This window comes from Mobula birostris, chromosome 6 (genome assembly GCF_030028105.1).
Source record: "Mobula birostris isolate sMobBir1 chromosome 6, sMobBir1.hap1, whole genome shotgun sequence".
NCBI classification, from domain to species: Eukaryota; Metazoa; Chordata; class Chondrichthyes; order Myliobatiformes; family Myliobatidae; genus Mobula; species Mobula birostris.
In genome coordinates, this window is record NC_092375.1 from 179,556,598 (window position 1) to 179,578,732 (window position 22,135).

The window sequence follows — 22,135 nt, forward strand, 5'->3', positions numbered from 1 at the left end:
AGCCTGAATGCTTGAAACCGAATGAGTAAGAACAGTTGAGAAGTTGTCTTACTGCTCATTTCTTGCCAGGTATCAGTGATTTAAAAAAGGATTACTTTTTGAACACAAATACATGCAACTAACACTATTTAAAAAAACTATTTGCTCCAAGCACAGTGTAGCATCTAATGGCCACTCAAGTGTGCACAACTGATGCTAGTTGGAACCTGTTCAGCAACAGTCTCCTATGCCAATTAAGTGGCAGAGCGTCCCAAAGAAACAGAGAATCCTGGCAACTTCCATGATTAGCTTTCACTCTTTTAAGTTGTCCTAAGTAAGTGGCTGCCCCAATTAATCAACAGCCCAATTAACTGGAATCCAATGTATTATGTACATGAACATGTTCCATTCAGTTTCTTCAGAACAATGCAAAATGTAAATTCAAATCCTAATACAGATACAATTCAGTTTTCACACCTCAAGTAACAGAAAATGTGCCAATAGCACACTGATGAAATCATATCAGTTTTCTGTAATTGTTGACCCTACAAAATAGATCATAAATGAGATAATGAACACTGTCATGAAAAAAAGATTTAAATGTTTTAAATATTCAAATTCTGCACAAAATACAGCTATTCTAGTAAGTTTCACGTTTTCCTCCCAATTTCACAATTTCCTGCATCAACTATGCCACATTTTTCATAAATTCCTAACATTAAAAACATAAGCTAGTAATCATAACTATCACCTTCGCCATGACTGGATGCTGTCCTTTCCATCTTTGTCTCTTTGCAGAGCGCAGCTTCAGTTCTTGATGTTGAGTTAAGTGGTATTTGTGATCTTGGAAACTGATTCTCCCAAATCGAATCTGAGAAAAAGTTATTCCTTTTGAATTATTTTTTTTAAAAATGAAGTAAGCTAATACGAAATAGGAACCAAACACAAGAATACAATAAACAAGCTGTGTTATGCAGAATCATACATATTCACAATGGATATTTTGAATATGCAATTAAGTACCTAACAGCATTCTACAGCTTAAAGCATACAGCCAGGTTTGCCACAATAATGCAGAGGTGCTGGCAAAAAGCCTATTTTTGCTAGTTACTGAAGAACCTTCAAATTGCTTTAGAGTTTTTGCACAGAAATCCAAATCTTTTGAATCATTGATTAAAAATACATATACTGGAAACTACCCTCTAGAAATTTAATTTTATTTAATCTTGCTTTAAAACATGAAATTTACATTTCAATCAATGAAAGGAATTTGCTGTATAAAAGCCATCTGAGAATAGTAGTAAAGCAGGTTAGATGTGCCAGCTCATTTCAGATTTGAGCTTACATAGAGGCAAGGAGCAAGCTGATCTGTGTGGTGTCAACAGCTGATCATTCTTTAAACTTTGTGGAAACCCATTGTGATGTTACATTAAGCAGACAATGAAGCTCAAGACAATTTATTACATTCAAATTATTGTTGATGTCCATAAATTAGCCCACTCAATTGACTGAAATAACTCCATACAAACCATCAAAAAGTGTTAACAGGTAAAAATGCCACACTTAATGTGTTTACATTAAAGTGAAATCTTAAATATTCAATTCAATTGTTTTTTTGGTTTATAGGAAGTTAAGATATAAGTAGCCAGTTTTATGCATTTATTCTAGATTAGGCAATTGCACCATCCCTCAGGGGCAACCAGATCATAGACACCTTCAGTTGACACCGTACACAAATGTTTTTGATATGGTACCAGATAACAAGATCAAATTTGAATCATAGGGGGCTGAATGGCTTCCTTTATGTTCCAACTATGATCTCTACAGTTAGTCATTTTAAGCTTAATTAACATCTAATTAGAGGAAGAAGGTCAGGTATGACCAGAAAAGTCCATTTTACTTCTTCCTACAAATTTATGGCCAGGCGTCTCAAATCCCTTCCACTTCACATTCTACCCAACAGGAAAAACAATTTCAGGTAACGAGCCTCATTTTCATAGGAATTAATTTGCTCTGATTACAATTAACTCAAATTTTCTTCTTCACCTGCTGAGTATTTCTAGAATTCCACTTGGCTTCAGACTTAAAGCTGATATTCTACATCTCAGTCTGAATGTGGACTCTTTCTCCAAAATACTGGTACCAAAAGCAAACATACTTGGACAACCTTTGTCTGAAGCTCATTAAGTGCATTCCTTTGTCATATCTTCTCTTTGCAAAAACTTCCACACTTCCCCAGCTTTGAAAGGCCATCAACTTGAAAACACACTTGTTAGAGCTGCTGGATACTAAGAATTTTCCAATTTTTTTAAAGCAAAATGTTATATTTCTCTTTGTAGATGCTGAGTATTTTGAGACAGCTTTATTTTATTTGCCAGCTGCTACAATATTTTATATTTAGGTCACCGAGTAGATTTGCCCATCAACTCTTACCATTGTGGATTTTTTTTTGCTGTGCACAAGTTGGTTGCCATATTTCTCATGCTGTAATGGCTATCTGTAAAACACTTGCTAAATAGAAATGGCAAGTATTACATAATTGCAAGATCTCACCTCACTGTCAAGTTGGGTGCATTCTAACTGCCACCTACAAGCCAAATAATCTGCTCTTCAATTGCTCATATAGAGCAACAGGTAGCCCTTGGTCCCTATACAAGCTCAGCTGGTTCACTGAAAAATTACACCACTGTGCAAAATCTATAGGGGGGGGGGAGAAGGAGTGTGTAATAAGACAAAATGCTGGGGAAAAAATCTATTTAGTCAGCATCTGTAGGAGGGAAATTATTTATGTTTCTGATGAGGGACCATTCAAAAGACTCAAAGAATCAAACAAGTTAGTTGAGATAGTAGCAAAGGTGCAGGGGAACAGATGGGGGGGGAGCAGTGAAAGTAAAGAGTAGGTAGTGTGGTGGTGAAGGAAGGCTAAACAATGGGTGGAACAGAGGGGATCTCTCAGATTATTTGGCAGGTAGCTTCATGTTCAGCAGGCCAGCCTAGACACTGAAGCAAATAAGAAATAATCAGCAAAAAAAAAGTGGTCCTCAAAAAGGAGCAAGTTATCTCAACTCAGAATACAACTGAGTCTAAGTTTCAATGTACCTAGATGAATGATGGTCATCTAAGAGCTTGCATAGTTATCTCCTATACTGTTACAATGAGACCCAGACACAGCAGTGAAATGGCATGTTAAAATGAGAAGCAACCAGAATTTAGGAATATTTTCAAATGCAGATGTTCCAAAAAGTAATCACCCAATCTGCATTTGGCTCCTCTCATGTAGAGGAAGCCACATTTCAAACACTAAACAAATACCTCAGTTGTCACAGACTTTAAGCACAGTAGTAGATGAGCATGTCCCCACACAATCATTTGGAGTCTTTCCCAACCAGAAGCCCTGGAAGAACCATGAGATTCGCAATCTGCTGAGGACCAGATCAGCGGCATTCAGGTCTGGTGACCAACTAAAATACAAGAGAACCTGGTATGATCTCTGGAAAACCATGTATGAAATAGCAATTCTGGACCAAACTTGAATCACTGAAGGATGCTCGACAGCTGTGGCAGGGCTTGAATACTATTACCTCCTACAATGTGAAACCAAGCAACATAGATGACAACAGAGCTTCACTCCTGAATAAGCTCAATGCCCTCTATACTTGCTTTGACTGTCAAAACAAGGAGGAAACTTTATGGACTTTCACAGCCCGTGATAAACCTGTGATTTCAGTTGGAGCCTAATGTGAGAGCATCCTTCAGCAAGATGAAACCATCCGGCCTAGCTGGCCAAGAACTATAGACATATGCTCATCAACTGGCTGGAGTGTTCACCGATACCTTTAACCTCTTGCTTTGGCTATAAAAGGTAGCCACCTACTTCAAGCAGACTTCAATTATACTGAGGCCCAAGAAGAATGAGGCAATCTGTCTCAATGACTATCGTCCAGTCATACTTATGATTTAGTGCTTGGACAGGTTGGTGATGAAACACCTCACCTGCTTCCTGAGAAGTGACTTGGATCTGCTCCAATTTGCCTACTGCCACAACAGGTCCACTGCAGATGCCATTTCATTGGCTCTTCACTCAAGCCTAGAACATCTGGACAGCAAAGATACTCTTTATCAACTCCAGCTCAGCATTCAATACCATCATCCGCTCAAAATTAATCAAAGAGCTTCAAGACCTTGGCACCAATACCTCCTTGTGCAATTTGACCCTTGAATTCCTCAATTGCAGACCCTAGTAGTTTGGATTGGCAACATTTCATCCAGGATCTCCATCAGCATAGATACACCACAAGGTTGTGTGCTTAGTCCCCTGCACTCCTTACTTTATACTTACGACTGTAAGACTAAGCACAGCTCCAATGCCATATTTAAATTTGCTGATTGTTGTTGGAAAAAAAACAAAGGTGAAGACAAATCAGCATATTGGCGGGAGATTGGCCGAGTAGTGTCACAACAACCTCTCACTCAATATCAACAAGAACAAGATAGTAATTGATTTCAGGAGGAGGAAACCAGAGGTCCATCATTGGGGACTTCAAAGGTGAAGAGGGTCAGTAACTTTAAATTTTTTGGTGTGATCATTTCAAAGGACCCATCCTGGGCCCAGTACGATTACCAAGAAGCACAGCAGCACCTCTACTTCCTTAGATGCTTGCGGAGATTCAGCATGACATCTAAAACTTCTATAGACGTGTGGTGAAGAGTATGTTGACTGATTGCATCGTGGCCTGGTATGGAAATATCAATACCCTTGAATGCAAATTTCTACAAAAAGTAGTGGATACAGTCATCATCACCATTGGGCACATCTACACAGAGCGCTGTCGCAGGAAAGCAGCATCCATCAAGGACGCACCACTCAGGCCATTCTCTCCTGCTGCCATTAGGAAGGTGGTACAGGAGCCTCAAAACCCACACCACCAGATTCAGGAACAATTATTACTCCTCAACCATCAGGCTCTTGAACCAGAGGGGATAACTTCACTTGTTCCATCACTGAACCATTCCCACTACTTATGTACTCACTTTCAAGGACTCTTCATCTCACATTCTTGATATTTATTTATTATTTTTTTGTATTTGCAGTTCACTGTCCTTTGCACATTGGTTGTCCGTCTGTCTTGTTGGGTGCAGTCTTTAATTGATTCAATTATGTTTTTGCATTTATTGTGCATACCCACAAGGAAACGAATCTCAGGGTACGGTGACATTTATGTACTTTGACAATAAATTTACTTTGAACTTTGAAATGTAGTAGACAGAGTCAAAATGCAAGTAAATATTCATTGTCTGTGACATTTGCCTAATAGGTAATGTTCCTCCCACATACCCATTTTCTCCAGTAGTTACACCATGATGACCCCTTCACATTCATGGACAAAATACTCATGATTTGTTCTCTCAATAAATTCAAGACACTCCTGCAAAGACTACAAGTAGTCATTGAATTTTCAAACCATGGTGCTGCATTATGAAATAACAAGGTGGAAACAGAGCAAGTCAAATAAGGCCAATGCAGAGAGCCTAAAGAGAAAAAGGACCGAAAGGATCAGTTTTTGAGGCATCCGTAGAGACAGAAATGAGTGTGATTTCATCAGTCAGAAATGTTAACTGTCTCTGTCCACAGATATTGTTTATTCCTAACATTTCCTGGCTCTATCATACAAAAGAGGTCAATAGAAAGGTCAGATGAAGATGCAAGAGCCAGAAAGCAAGTGAGAAAGCTTGGCCTAACAAAGCAGCTGAACCAAGTTTAAAAGCCGCAGGGATCGCTCCCTACGCGACTCCCTTGTCCATTTGTCCCCCCCATCCCTCCCCATCAATCTCCCTCCTGGCACTTATCCTTGTAAGCGGAACAAGTGCTACACTTCCTCCCTTACCACCATTCAGGGCCCCAGACAGTCCTTCCAAGTGAGGCGACACTTCACCTGTGAGTCAGCTGGGGTGATATACTGCGTCTGGTGCTCCCGATGCAGCCTTCTATATATTGGCGAGATCCGGCGCAGACTGGGAGACATTAGCTGAACACCTACGCTCTGTCCGCCAGAGAAAGCAGGATCTCCCAGTGGCCACACATTTTAATTCCACGTCCTACTCCCATTTTGTATGTCTATCCACAGTCTCCTCAACTGTCAAGATGAAGCCACACTCAGGTTGGAGAAACAACACCTTATATTCCATCTGGGTAGCCTCCAACCTGATGGCATGAACATTGACTTCTCTAACTTTTTTGATGCTCCACCTCCCCCTCGTACCCCATCCGTTATATATATATATTTTTTTTAATTTTCCCTCTCCTTTTTCTCCCTCTGTCCCTCTCACTATACTCCTTGCCCATCCTCTGGCCTTCCCCCCTTCCCCTTTCTTTCTCCCTAGGCTTCCCGTCCCATGATCCTCTCATATCCCTTTTTCCCTTTTGTCCAGCTCTTGGCTCCATCCCTCCCTCTCCTGTCTTCTCCTATCATCTTGGATCTCCCTCTCCCCCTCTCAAATCTCTTACAAGCTCTTCCTTCAGTTAGTCCTGACAAAGACTCTCGGCTCGAAACGTCGACTGTACCTCTTCCTAGAGATGCTGCCTGGCCTGCTGCGTTCACCAGCAACTTGTGTGTATTGCTTGAACCAAGTTTAAAGATGGAATAGTAAGATGGTTTTGTTTATATGGACAAAGGCTTGTGGGCAGAATTTAAGATTTGAGATCATGAAACAGCCAAAAACTGAAAATTCAGAATAGTAAATGAATAGAGGTTATGGTGTACTGTTTAAAAAGAACAGAGGCCTAGATTAAGGATATACTGAGTACTTATCACTTCAGCTGGGAAATTAATTTTGCCATTAATAAAATCCAGTCTCAATATTGGTGGCCATGAAGTTAGATACAAGGTAATCAAATTCAGACAAGCCTGTTCACAACACAAATGACTCTGCAGTCCTATGATCATGAGGACTTGCATTTAATTTAAGAGCATTCTCCCAGATTAGTCAAGCAACAATTTGTTATAGTCAAACTCAGATTTGTACCTTTTTGCTCACATCCAGACTACAAACATTCTTTGGAACATTCTTGTTCACTGATAATATGGTACTATACACACAGTAATGAGCTTGCCAGTGAGATTCTTGAATATTGACTCTGGATCCCATGAGTGTCAAGGAAATCTAGTTACCTCCAGCAAATGTTAGATCAGTTCTTTATTGAATGATAACGCAGAATTGCACCTAGCAGGGATATCATGGTCACCTCAAACGGCCAGAGACTGATTTTATCTACTCCCAAGGACATAGCTGCCAGACATTTCATCCTTATTCCATTGTTGCAGATGAAATTATCTACAATAGTACTGTTATGAGCTAGTGTTATTTTTACAAAGAGACCATCTGTGGTGGAGGTGCTCAACAAAGCAGCCCCCAATTTACAACAGGTCTCACTAATTTGTCAAAGTTGTGGGGTACTGTTCTATAATAAAATGAGAACAATTCAAATCATATTTCAATTATAGTAGAAAGAAATGCTCTGAAACAAACCAGATTTCTAGCAGAAATGAATACTTTCACCCTGAGATTTATTTTCTTGTGGGCATTCAAAGTAGATACAAAGAAACAACTGAACTGATGTAAAAAAAAACACTCGACAATGAACCAATGTGCAAAAGACAGCAAACTGTGCAAATACAAAAACAAATTTAGAACACGAGTTGTAAAAGTCCTTAAGAGCAAGTCCATAGATTGAGGAATCAGTTCAGTATTGGGGTGAGTGAAGTTATCCCCTTGGTTCAAGAGCCTTATGACTGAGGGATAATACCTGTTCCTGAATCTGGTGGTGTGGGACACAAAGGCTCCTGTACGTAACAAGGAGGTTAAGCGATGTGAAGCAATTATACAAATCCATAGTTCAAAATAGCTACTCTTAGTTATGGTAACTGTGGAAGCACGAGATTGATGTACAAGCAAATTAATTAGTAGGCTATTTAGCCATTGAAATCTGGCCCTATGTTAAGTAACTTAGCATATTTTACTATATCTCAACTCTACTTTCCATTACCCCTTTGCTATCAATATCACCTCTGCCTTAAAAAAAAGATTTTAATCCACTACTCTTTAGGAGGAAAGTGAACCAATGATGATTTTACCTCATCTGCTTCAATGGGAAGAAAATCTACCATTCTTACCTGGCCTGGCCCATGTGACTCCAGACCCACCAATATGGATGACTTAGCTGCCTTCAGTTCAGAGCAATTAGGGAAAGACAATAAAATGCCAGCATTGTCAGTGTTGTCAACATCCTGTGAACCAATATGGAATAAGTTACCACCCAATTAGTCCAATACAAAGCAGTTAAGTGATGCAACGTATCAGTGCTGTCAAGCTACACATTCACATAACCTGTTCAACCCTCTTAGCAGTTTTGCACACACTTTTCTTCTAGTCTCAGCTCTGGCCCATGGCAAGAATGACTGTCCTTCAACTCTAGACACATTTGATCAAGTGTGGCACAAAGCAACCCAACTGTTCACTGACTGAAATCATACTTCAAACAAGACTTGCAAGTTTTTCCAAGGTGGTGCCCTAGGCCAAACAATCTTCAACTATTTCAAATGACTTTAATCCCAAGGGCAGCATCCATTGTTCAACTCTTCATTAACCTTTAGAAAATGAGGTACACATAACTGCATACAACATTCAGATAATTACTAGGCATTAATCACCTCATGAAAACCCGCAGCCGAAGTATCTCCAAATGCTCCGCCATCAATATCCTGCAATTGAGGAGGGGTTGTCTACTGAAATCTATAGTATTCTTGAGTAACTGTCATACTACAAGAGCAGAGACTAAACTGGCAGCCTGCCACTTAAGAGCAGCAAATACATGAGAATTGCAAAATTACCCCTCAATTCTCAGCAAATGACTTCAGAATTATATCACCACATTCACTGTTGCCAAGACTATATCCGAGAATTCTCCACCAAAAGTGTGTGTACACCTCCATCAGAAAGGCTCAAGCTTCTAGGGCAGGGGTTCCCAACCTTTTGTATGCCAAGGACCCCTACCATTAACTGAGGGATTTGTGGACCCCAGGTTGGGAACCTCTGCTCTATGACAATTCCAGAAAACAAGTTCAGGCTTTGCTAGGTTATGCTCAGCAGTCACAAGCGAATAAGACATTTTAGAAGTAGATGCTGAAAACTCAGGCGAGTCATTGCTGAAGTTGTTTTGATGTTTCAGGTTGATGATTTTAAGCATAACTAGGAATGTTAACTGAAGTTTAAAATTGAAGAAATGTTGGAAAGATAACAAAGGCGAAGGTCAATGATGGAGTGGAGACTGGAAAGTAATAAGTAATGGTGGTGTTGGCTGAAAGTGGAGTAAAATAGAGACATTGAACATAAACCATATTACAAGGTGTAAAATCACCATCACTACTTGCCACGAATGCCCTCCCCTTCTCCATCATAGGCCCTCATTTCATTTTGTTCCTTTCTATTCTTCACCTTTCCACTTAAAAATCTGTTATATTTTTGATGTTATCACTTTATTCCTCCTCCAAAGACAGTCAGCAGGTCATGCAGCATTTCCAGAATGTGCAGTATTCTGCTTCGATACTCATTACTATTCTATATATTGTTGTGCAGCTTGTCAGAAAGAAACATCTTGTCCTGGAAAGCATAGAAGGATTTGAAACACAAGAGATTCTACAGATGCAGGAAATGCACAGTAACACACAAAATGACGGTGGAACTCAGCAGGTCAGGCAACATCGATGGAAATGAACAAACAGTTGACACGTCAGCCTGAGCTGCTTCACTAGACTGGAAACAAAGGGGGAAGAAACCAGAGTAAGAAGGTGGGGGGTGGGAATGAAGTAAGAAGCTGGGAGATAATAAATAGAAAAGTCAAAGGGCTGGGGAAGGAATATGATAGGAGAGAAAAGTAGACCATGAGAGAAGGAGAAGGAAGAATTGATAAGCAGGTTAAGGAGAAGAGGCAAGAAACCAGCGTGGGGAAATGAAGAGGAAATGAGGACAAATTTTTTTTTTTACCTGGAAGTTTGAGAAACTGATGTGCACGCCATCAGATTAGAGGCTACCCAGACAGAATATGAAGTGTTGCTCCTCCAACCTGAAAAGTTGGCAGAAGAGGCCGCCAACATGACCTGACTTGGTCCAACCAAGCAGAGTTCACTGCCAAGAAGGCCCACCAGCACCTTTACTTCCTGAGAAAACTAAAGAAATTTGGTCTGTCCCCTAAAACCTTCACTAATTTTTATAGATGCACCGTAGAAAGCATTCTTCTAGGGTGCATCACAACCTGGCATGGAAGTTGTCCTGTCCAAGACCGAAAGAAGCTGCAGAAGACTGTGAACATGGCATAGCACATCACACGAACCAATCTTCCGTCCTTGGACTCACTTTACACCGCACACTGTCGGAGCAGTGCTGCCAGGATAATCAAGGACACGACCCACCCAGCCAACAGACTTTTCGTCCCTCTTCCCTCTGGGAGAAGGTTCAGGAGCTTGAAGACTCGTATGGCCAGATTTGGGAACAGCTTCTTTCCAACTGTGATAAAACTGCTGAATGGATCCTGACCCGGATCTGGGCTGTACCCTCCAAACATCCCGACCTGCCTCTCGTTTTTTTTTTTGCACTACCTTACTTCCAATTTTTCTATTTATGATTTATAATTAAATTTTTAATATTTACTAATTTTAACTATTTTTAATATCTTTAATATTTAATATTTGTAATCCAGGGAGTGTGAAGCACAGAATCAAATATTGCTGTGATGATTGTACGTTCTGGTACCAATTGTTTGGCAACAATAAAGTATAAGTACATGTTGGAACAAGAATAAGGATAGGAATCCAAATGGTGGGCCACCAGGTAACTCTGCTTTTTGCAGATGGATCAAAGGTGTTTGACAAAGTGGTCCCCCAATCTATGTCGGGTCTCACCAATGTAAGAGAGGCCACATTCAGTACTGGATATAGTAGACGACCCTAACAGACTCACAAGTGAGGTGTTGCCTCACCAAGGACTGTCTGGGGCCCTGAATGGAGGAGGGAGGTGGTGATTGGGCAGGGATAGTTCTGCTGCTGCTTGCAGGGATAAGTGCCAGCAAAGTGATTAGTGGGAAGGGATGAACAGACAAGGGAATCAGAGGGAGTGATACCTGTGGAAGGTAGAGTGGGGGGGGGGGGGGAGAAAAAAGAGGAGGGTAAAGATGCGCTAGGTGGTAGGGTCCCATTGAAAATGACTGAAGTTGCTGAGAATGATGTTGGATGCTGAGGCTCATGGGGTGGTAGGCGAGGACAAGAGGAACTCGACCCCTGTTAGAGCAGTGGGAAGATGGGGTGAGAGCAGATGTCTGGAAATTGGAGGACCAGGGGTATAACAGAATTGCTAGCCCCAAATCACAAGAGTATGCCTTCAGCAAAACCTGGACAAATGAGTTTTTCTATTTTGGGAAAAAAAGTGGTAATCTTAGTAGCTTACATTCACTAATCATTTTGTACATGGGAAACAAAATGGGAGTACGATGAAGAAACTAACATGGAATTCATGCAATGTAGAGGGGAAAGCCAGCATCTCCCAGACAACTAAATGCTGGAAACCTTACCAATCAGAAATAGCCTATGATGGAGTTTTCATTATACTTTGCGCTCCAAATGCAATCCATGCTGTGATAATTGATTTGCATGTAACATTTCTGGTAGCATGACAATTTAAATGGAACACAAAACACATGGTGTCACTATCCACTGGTTCAATTTGTGACCTTTTATGGATGAAAACACAGATTAATCCTTACTAAAATTAACACCCCTGTCGGTGGCATTGTCAGAACAATTTCATGGTGAATCTTAGTGAAGAAAGGTTGAATAGTCCACTTGTAGGTAGCAGAAACCTGTCTAATATGACAATCCCACCCAAGTGTCAGAATATAGTGCATTAAAACCATGAGGCATTTTGGATACTCATAAAATGTAGGATAAAACCTACCTAAAAGCTATATGATCTTTAAGAGACCAGGTTAAACCACTAATTGCAGACAAACAAGATAAAAATAAAAGCTGTCCACTAAGATCTGAACTGGTCTACCATTCAGCAAGATCTAAAGTGATCCAAGTTACAACTTTGCATGCAGACATTCCATCCCAAAATATCTTTAGTTAACAAATCTTTCACTTGTCAAATTAAACTGTGCCAACTGCTACTGAGCAAGTTACAAAATCTCCATTAGTTGTGTCTCCCAACTTTGCATTTTTAAAAGGGCTTGGGGCTAATTTTTTTTGCCAAACATCCAGATATGGGGTTACCGGCAAGAAACTTCCCAAAAAGGTTTATCAAAAAAATAAAATCACTTCTAGTGCCCGAATTCCAGTGAATAGAATTGTAGTTTATTTAATTTCCTATTCAGAATCAGATTGTCACTGACACATAGTGCAATTTGTTGTTTTGCAACAGCAGTACAGTGCAAGACAAAAAATTACAAGTTACAATAAATAAATGGCACAAAAGAGGCAACAGCAAAGTAGTGCTCATGGACTATTCAGAAATCTGATGGTTGGTGGGGAGAGGAGAAGCCATTCCTAAAATCTTGAGCATGGGTCTTCAAGCTCCTGTACCTCCTCCCCAATTGTAGTAATGAGAAAAAGACATGCAAGGTCCCATAACATTGGAACTTAATCTTTGTCTCCAACTATTATTTAGATCAACTTCTTGTCCTGCTCACAGTACAACACTCTGGACAATGACATAGTTGTTGACAAAGCTTCAGGGTTAAAGCACACCTTTTTTGCAAAATCTTACATTATTATACATCATGTGTCACCTATTTGTCCATTTCACTAGACTGTGCATCTCCTTGAAAGATATTACTACTTTATACTTGCAAATTTTGCCTCTTCCACAAATTGTGTCCTGTACATCCAGGTTTTAAAGGGTGTCAAGAAAAGCAGTAGTCTTAGGGTCAATCCCCAGGGAAGTGATTGTACACTTTCCTCCGCTGTACAATAGTGCAGTTGTTAGTACAATGCTTTACAGTACCACCAACCCTGTTTCAATCCCCACCACTGCCTGTAAAGAGTTTGTATGTTCTTCGTTCTCCCTGTGACTGGGTGGGTTTCCTCTGGGTGCCCTGGTTTTCTCCCACAGTCTAAAGGTGTACCTGTTGGTAGGTTAATTGGTCATTGTAAATTGTCCCCTGATTAGGGTAGGGTTAAGTTGGGCATTGCTAAGCAGCATGTCTCAAGGGGCCTATTCTGTGCTGTATTTCAAAGAAATAACAAAAAAAGAAAAATCAATTTCCTGTTCCCAAGTTCATTGTCTACTCATGTGGATACGGCTCTTATTTCATGACCTTCAACTTTAATGGTCAACTTATTATACAGTACTAGAAACAAAAACCAGTTAAATTAACTGATCTATAGTTACTGGTCTTATTCATGTCATCATTATATGTTGTATTTGATGTGTTTATGATCATAACCTTCCATTTGTCTTTAATCTGACAAGTTCTAATAAGCTCTTTAAAATTTTTTACTTGTCCATCCCTTTATGTAACTCACTGTAACATCAGGCAGTATTTGCAAATCTATAGATATTCATCAGATAGTGCTAAGCCTCTACAATTTCTTTTGCAAACTGGAATTCATGATATTTAGGACAAGAGATTTATTCACTATATCAAAGCCATCTTTCTAGCATTGCCAACAATAATAAACCCAATTTTGAACACTTTCTTCTTGCAGTTTCTAGATCCTTTACCACCCAGTACTGAACTTCTAATCCCTGCCCTCAGGTTTGCCTTTAATTACATAGAGTATACATTAAAAAAAAAATCAGGTGGGTGCAGTTTTGAGGAAAATACCTGAACAATTGCTAAAGCAATTGGCATTATTGTTGGATGAACAAGATGATACAAGCTTAGGCCTCTTGTAATCGCTGTTCTCAGATGGGTTTAAAAATCCTGAAGGCGCCCCTGGAAGTGTGTCTGCTTCATTATATAGAATAGGCTGCAAGAATGAAAATAAATGACAACTTTCAGATATTGAAAACTATAAATCAAATAATAATAATTTTTCAGATCCGCTAACTTATAAGTGTAATTCACCTAGCATAAACAAAAATATTTCAGAGTTTCAGAATTTCTATTTTCTGCAATACTGAAGCCACGCACACACACATCTTACAGATGAAACCGTACCCACAATTTTTCAAGTTTAAAGTGTAAATATTGAACAGACTCACACATCAATTCTAGCAAGCTTATATTAAAAAAAAATACACCAAAATTCTTTCTTTCGCCTCCTAATCTGGATCCCTGTAGATCCCACTGAAACAGACAGTTCAAACCTGTTGCTAGACTCAGTGTTCCAAATTTGCAAGGCCAGAACTTCCACTTTTGACAGCATGTGCTCAGAAGTCAGATTTATTCTTGTTAATGAGCTAAAACACTAGCTATTCCAATGAGATTTTGATTTTATTTAAATAAGCAAATTTGTCCTATACCTTTGATGCCTCTGCCATAAGCAAGTTCAACTATGTTTACTGAATGCTTGCTAGTTCAAGCTCTAAATTAATGACTTGCTTCTTTTAAGAAACAAACACAAAAAGAATACTTGGAGACATACAACGATCTTCATACTCTAGGACCTTGAAAGATAAAGTGTTATTTGTCAAGGGAATTACTTAGTTAGTTTGTTCACTAAAAGGAAACAATGTCAACTTCAACCGTGCAAAATTACTGATGTCCATGGGGCGGGGGAGGGAGGTGGGAGTGGAAAGAGACCATTGAAAAGCAAATCCATTACTCTTTGATGAAAAAAAACATGTTACTATATTCACTTTAATGTATAGTTTTAAGAAGGGCAGATTAACGCTAGATTGTGCAAACAAGTTTCTGAATTAGCATTTCCCTTACTGCTCCATTATAATCATACAATTTAGAAAGAAAGAGATTGAATGGCATCAGGGGCAGCTAAAGGCTGCATGAGGGATCACTCTTACCCATAACTTTTGAGCCTTCAACAGCGTGCTCGAGTCTTAACTGCCAAATAAAATTTGTCATGGACTGCTATCCTAACTCAGGCAATTAGTACGGATACTGAAACATTTTCAGTGATACTCACATTTTAAAAACACACAAGTCTGACCTAGCATGGCTGTCTTTAGATTTAAACTAACTCACTTAATATCAAAAAAATTGTATTAACATTTCCAATGACCAAAAACCACAAATTCAACACCTTTACCAAATACTTTCCACTTTACTTACAAGCCCATTAAGGTCATCAAATATTAGCAAATTTCAAAAACTAGATTAAAAAGCCTTCACCAAGGCTGCCGATTTTTTTTTGCCCTCAAAAGACGTGTGTACAATTTCTCACCAAACTTAACTGCAAGCAATTCTGTCTTCTCCTGTCATCAATTATGGCTGTCTTACCAACAATATTCTTTTTTTTTTAAAAAAATGCAAACACACATACTACCCATCCGTTATACCAGCACAACACCAGCCACAATCTCTGCTCTTTCCCTTTTTGAATTTCCAATATTTTGCCTAGCATTACAAAGATGCCATAAAACATTTTGTCCAGTCATATTCAAAAAACTGGCACACTTCTGTTCATTTTCTCTTCCTCCTTAGTACACAACTTGTGCAGTTTTAATTCATTAACAAGTATAATATAGCTATTTATTTCACAGCTGCAATAGACAAGAGTGACTAAAAAAGCTGTTACCTGAAATTCAGCTTCTTGCTTTTCACTTTCCCTTGTTGCATAGAAGTCATCCAGGACATTCAACCTATCCTCGTACAACATTTTTGCTTCTGTTGAAGATGTAGAAGTATTATGCACTTCAACTGATAGTTTTCTGGGTATCCTCGAAGGCTTGGGATCCATCCTTAAAACATAACATCAGGAAGAGTTTGTACTTTTGGAAAAGGAATCAGACTTGTTTAAATTTATTTTAATCCTTCATGCATTAAGGTTATAAAATAGTTATTATGTTGCTTAACATGTGACAAAGCTCTCATTTTATATTGATGCTCCGATGTTTTAAATTTGACCAGATCTTGCTGGCCGGTGGACTGATTTACAGCAAGCTGAGCTTTCCATTAAAATGCAACCAAATCCAAGCCACAGCAGATTACACTTTTCACAATTGAAACTCCAACACCAGAAACATTAAAAACAGTTAAGTCTTCACATTCAGTTTACCTACTGTCACAGCAAATGTCTACAAATGCCCTTAAAATTTTAAACGCTTCAAAAAAATCATAGAATTAAAAATAGAAAAGAGACAAACAACAATTATTCAATAGCAACTTTTCTGTCCATGATCTTTTAAAAAAAAAGGCATCGAACTTGCAAGGTTAATTAGTGGGCAGCTTAAATTCAGATTTTATGTTATTACCTGGAAGTACCCCCCCAGTGCAAATGGATACAGCTTTCAGAAAGATGTATCAGTAGTTAAGTGCCCCACCAGTGCAAATGGATACAGCTTTATCAGTGAGATGTATCAGCTAGTCAAGTGGTGTCACAACAACCTTGCACCAATTTCAGTAAGACCAAATAGCTGATTGTGGACTTCAGAAAGGGTAAAACAAGGGAACAAACATCAGTCCTTAGAGAGAGAACAGAAGTGGAAAGAGTGAGCAATTTCAAGTTCCTGGGTCTGAGAATCCATCCTGGACCCAACATATCGAAGATGTACTGTGAAGAGCATTCCAACTGGCTGTATCACCATCTAGTATGGGGGGGGGGGGGTGGGTTACTGCACAGAATTGCAATAAGTTACAGAAAGTTGTGAACTCAGTCATCTCCACCATGGGCACTAGCCTCTATAGCATGCAGGACATCAAGGAGCAATGCCTCAGAAAGGTGGCATCCATCATCCAGCACATGCCCTCTTCACATTGCTACCACTAGGAAGGAGGTACAGGGGCCTGAAGGCAGGCAGGCAGGCACAGTGATTCAGGAACTGCTTCTTCCCCTCTGCCATTCGATTTCAGAATGGGAATTGGACCCTGGAAGACTACCTCACTTAATTAAAAAAATACACACACACATAAATAAAACAGTCACAACACTTTGGATCTGAGACCTTTTGCCAGAATCCTAAACAAAATGATACCTTACTGTTGGCAAAAAAATGAAACAGATACTCTTTGTTGATTCTCAACTTTACCAAGACCAGCTTTACATATTATCAGCTTTTGGCTTAACGTCACCTCCTTTCTGTATTTACATTCAACACATTCTAACTTTATGCAATTCAACAATTCTCTTTTTAAAATAAGCATTTTTACAAAATTCCCATTCTAGTTACCACCTTGCATCCAAGTAATTAACTTCCAATTCCCTTTATCATTCTGTCTACATTAGTTTTCTTGCAGCCATCTCAAGTCTTTGCTTTCCTGGCCACTGACTACTCACCTTCCACTTCTTCCCCACCCCCACCTTGGAGCCATTCACTTACCAGGAAAGGATAAATCAACAAAACTCTTTTAACCAAGGATGATAGGAGTTGCAGAGCGAGAGACAGAGACAGAAATAAGTTTTAAAATTATAACAAGCAAATCCCTGCTAATCTCTCCACTGGTGTGTGACACTCTTCCCTGCACACCTCCCTTCAATGTGTACTTTATTTTCAACAAGACACAAGGCAGCACCTTAGAGCTGCAAAATCACAAGGGACAGAGTGAATGGGAAAGGGAAACAAAAACTAGAGGGCATAGGTTTAAGGCAAGAAGGGAATACTGTACTTTAAAAGGAACTCATGGGGCAAATTTGTCACACAGAAGGTGGTGCACATATAGAAAAAGCTGCCAGAGGAAGTGGTTAAGGTAGGTATGATAACATTTCAAAGACACTTGAACAGGAACAAGGTTTAGAGATATATAGGCTACACACAAGCAAATGAGACTTGCTTAGCTGGCAAAGACAAGTAGGGCCAAAGGGCCTGTTTTTATGCTACATTACTCAATGACACCAGAAACACATTCTTAATCCTGACTGAGTGCCGCCTATGTGGGGTTTATGTGTTCTCCTTGTGACCAACATCGGGTGTACTGGTTTCCTCTTACATCCCCAATGTATGCAGGTTGGTAGGTTTATTGGCCATTACAAATCCCACAGTGTGTGGGCAAGAATAGGGAACACTGACAGGAATGCAGAAGAAAAAAGAATTGGTTTAACATAAAATTATTGTAAACCAACACTTGACGTTTGCTACAGATTCAGTGTGTTGAACAGCCAGATACTCTACAAACCTTAGTGGGTGATTCATAATTGTGTTTCTCACTTCAAAAATCTACAATTCCTACATCTCAGCCAAGGTCCATTCCTCATGCTTGGTTTAAAAATTTACCAAAGTTCAACATACATTTATTATCAATGTACACATTATACAACTTTGCAATTCAACTCCTTACAGGCAGCCACAAAACAAGAAATCCAAAAGAACACATATATAAAAAAAGACCGACCAACACCCAACATGCAGAGAGAAAAATCATGAAAACAAAATAAAAGTAAGCAAATAGCATTTAGAACACAAGTGAATCCTCAGACATGAAGCTTAGAGCAAGCCACAGCCTCAGTTCAGCACATAGTGAAGTAAACATCACAGAGCCTGCAGATATGAAGCCCAGAGCAATTCACAGCCTCAGTGCAGAGAAGAGCAGAGCAAATGTTGCAGAACAGCAAGCAGAATCAGCCCTACCCTCATTTCCAGTCCTGACTCCCTGCCTTTTCACCCATTTAACTCTCACTTCTGTACAAAGGAACCCAGCATCCTTTGGATTTCAATTTATTTTTTTTATTTTTTTTTTTTTTTGAGTTTAACAGCCTCCCATACCTTTAAACCTCCTCTTTCTTTCCATGTTTACGTTCTCCACCATTCGGCTATCATGGAAAAATATTAGATTAGTTTGTTCTTTAAATCTCCTTTTCCTCTTTGAACTCATTACCTTGTGAACTCATTCAGATAAACCCTCTGCTCTAAAATACTTCAATGATTTTGAAAACTTTTTTGGCCACTTTACTTAACATGACACACCTGCAAATGACAAATCATCTCAATTAGCTAAATCGGCTTTTGTTGGCCCTGGCCTTGAAAATGCTAATTCCCCTTAGAATGATCTCCACCTTAAGGTCAAGAGACAGACTTGCATCTTTATACTTCTAACTGCAAAATCTGGGGTGGATCAGCTCAAATTCAAGCTTAATTATCATTCAACCATACATGGATGCCCATGTATACAGCCAAATGAAACAGTGTTCCTGAGTCCAAGATGCAAAACAAAGTACAGTGCACAGGGCAAATACAGTACAAGAGATAGCAGTAAGGAAACAATCACAAATAAATATATAAGTCAAGTCCCTGAGTGACAAGTCCAGCAGATTGATGATGTCTGGGTATTGTCAGAAAGAACAAGCAATTCTCAGCATTCTGTAGATGAGTGTACATACACAATCCAGCCTGTCTTCCCCTGAGCGAACACTGGAAGACAGCACCAAAATGAAGGGCCAGACCCCAATCCAGCATGAGTATTACTCCATATCACCTCCAGCATCTCCCCTTCTGGATGCTTGTAATTAGCAAACCAACAGCAGGAGGCCTATTCTTCACTACAACGGAAGCTGTGAAGCTCCCCAGCCATCAATCTCTCCAACAAATCAGTGAACCAGACTTGTAGTATTTTACATTACCAATGTCCAAAAAGGTCTTGCGATCGCAAGAAAAACATCCAAGACAAATCACTACGCCGCCTTCATGCAGACTCTTTTCTGTAGCAGACAGAAACACAGTCCGTACCAAGTCCAGCTCCTCTGCCAGTGAGCAATTTACTGATGGTGTCGTCCTGCAATACCAGAGGTTCTCCAGTGACTCATACTCTGATCTCACTTGAAAAATCATTCACAAGTTTGCAATCATCTGAGAAAACAAAGAATTCTTGCCTCCATTTGCTCTTTTTTTTTTTTTTGAGAGACTTTTCTTCCTTGTCCAGAACGAATATCCCTGGAATCACTCAAGATGCTGTCCCTAATTTTACTCTAACTACTGCCTGCAGGTGACTGGACCTTAAAAGGCAACCATTAAACAAGGTAGGATCTTTTCCTGATATTATCAAAACAGATTTGCATTTATAAAAGTACCACTGATCACTGTCAGGCATTGAAAAGTAGTTTAAAGCCAAATTAAATGGAGAAAGAAATAGGAAGTCGCATAGAGAAGCTCATGTAATTAAACCAAGCAAATGTGAATATTTGAAAGATAGATCGTTTAACAAATTTGCCCATTCTCTGAAGACAGAAGAAACAGAGATGACCAAGAGGAACCTGTAGTTGTAACGTAACTGGATTTTCAGAAGATTTTTTTTTTAAAAAAGAAAAGGAGTTACTTAAAAGCTGGTACACAAGCTATTAGAGGAACTGTTATGGACTGGTCACCTATGTAATTCACAAGAGGGATAGAATAAACATGTCATTAACAGTCTGGAAGAAAACAACCAATGGTGTGAAACAAGGATCGGTCCTTATCCCTCATGTTAGTAACCTGTGACACAAAAAAAATAGGTGTGGGGTTACACTGCAATAAGAATATTAGGATCCTTCAACTTGATATCAACAAGTCGAGCGAGTGGGCAAAATACTTGGCAAATGAAGTTTGGTGGTAGAAAACACAAGGTTATACACTTACTTAGAGGGATCCAAAGTCAGATTTAACCAAATGAAAAAAACATTATAGATGACTGAAGAAAGATAAATCTAGCTGTTCTTGTGCAGAGAAGTTAGTAAGCAAACACAGAAAGTGGCTAGGAAGACAAATGGCACATTGATCTCAATTGCATGTAGATCATAGTTTAGTCATAGGAAAGTAATGTTACGATTATAAAGGATGCTGGCAAGACTACACATGGATTACTGCACATAGTTTTGGTACTCTTATTTGAGAATATACTAAGACTGGAGGTAGTCCAGAATTGGTAATCAGGTACAGCAAAAAGCCATTGTTTGCATGCCATTCAGACAGATCGTAAAATGCGAGGGCCACAGTGAGGTGGATTAAAAGATCAAGAGCTCATCTTTATGATAAAAGAGGAATGTTTAAGAGTCTTATAACAAAAGGATTTAACTGTCCTTGACCTGGTGGTACATGTTCTCTCGCTTTTATAACTAGTGCCTGAGGGGAGAGTGAAGAGACAACGAATGGGGTTGGGAGAGGTCCTTGATTATGTTGACTTTCCTGACGCAGGTGGAAGAGTGGACAGAATCAATGGAGGGGAAGTTGGTTTTCTGATGGACTAGTCTGTGTTCACATCTCTCTGCAATTAAGAGACTCACTAGACTCTGGAAAGAAAAACTATTTCCAGAAATAATTTCTGGAAAGAGAAGGTAGTCTCATCATAAGCTGAAGAAATTAGGCCCACATTCTTTGGAGCTTTGAAGAATGAGGGATGATCTTATTCAAACATACGAGATCCCGGAGAAGGGTGTGGAAGACATAACAACAGCTAGATATACAAAATGCTGGAGGAACTCAGCAGGCCAGGCAGCATCTATGGAAAAAGAGTATAGTCGACATTTCTGGCCGAGACCCTTCATCAGGACTGGAGAAAAAAAGACAAGGAATCAAGAGTTAGGAAATGTGTGGAGAGGAGGAAGAAACAAAAGGTGATAGGTGAAAAGGTGAAAATCAGGGGTGGAGGGGAGAGACAGGGATGAAGTAAAGAGCTGGGAAGTTGATTGGTGAAAGAGATGTAGGACTGGAGAAGGGGGAATCTGATAAGAGAGGACACAAGGCCATGGAAGAAAGGAAGAGTGGGGGGGGGGCATTATCAGAAATTCAGGAAATTGATGTTTAGGCCATAAGGTTGGAGGCTATCCAGACAGAATATAAGGTGTTGCTCCTCCAACCAAAGTGTGGCCTCATCGTGACAGTAGAGGAGGCCATGGACTGCCATGTCGGAATGGAAACGGGAAGTGGAATTAAAATGGATGGATAGCCACTGGGCGATCCCACTTTTTCTGGCAGAGGGAGTTAGATATCCAGTTTCTTCCGCTAACTGGAGAAACTCAAATAAGGGGTCATAATCATAAGATTAGGACTATTATTGAGATTCCCAGAAATCCAACACAGAAAC

General features: G+C 39.6%; 1 protein-coding gene across 4 annotated transcripts in view; it reads right to left on the bottom strand.

Annotated features, from left to right (window-relative positions):
* marchf7 (membrane-associated ring finger (C3HC4) 7) overlaps nt 1-22,135 on the bottom strand; it is a 44,040-nt gene that overhangs the window by 17,723 nt on the left and 4,182 nt on the right. For 3 of the 4 annotated variants that reach the window (XM_072262007.1, XM_072262008.1, XM_072262010.1), the window contains exons 2-4: nt 15,726-15,888; nt 13,853-13,997; nt 731-850 (exon numbers count right to left, since the gene is read on the bottom strand). In XM_072262007.1, the coding sequence (XP_072118108.1) occupies nt 731-850; nt 13,853-13,997; nt 15,726-15,888 (428 nt within the window). Of the gene's footprint in view, nt 1-730; nt 851-8,150; nt 8,265-13,852; nt 13,998-15,725; nt 15,889-22,135 lie in introns of those variants that run through there. The other variant, XM_072262011.1, reaches the window with a different exon arrangement.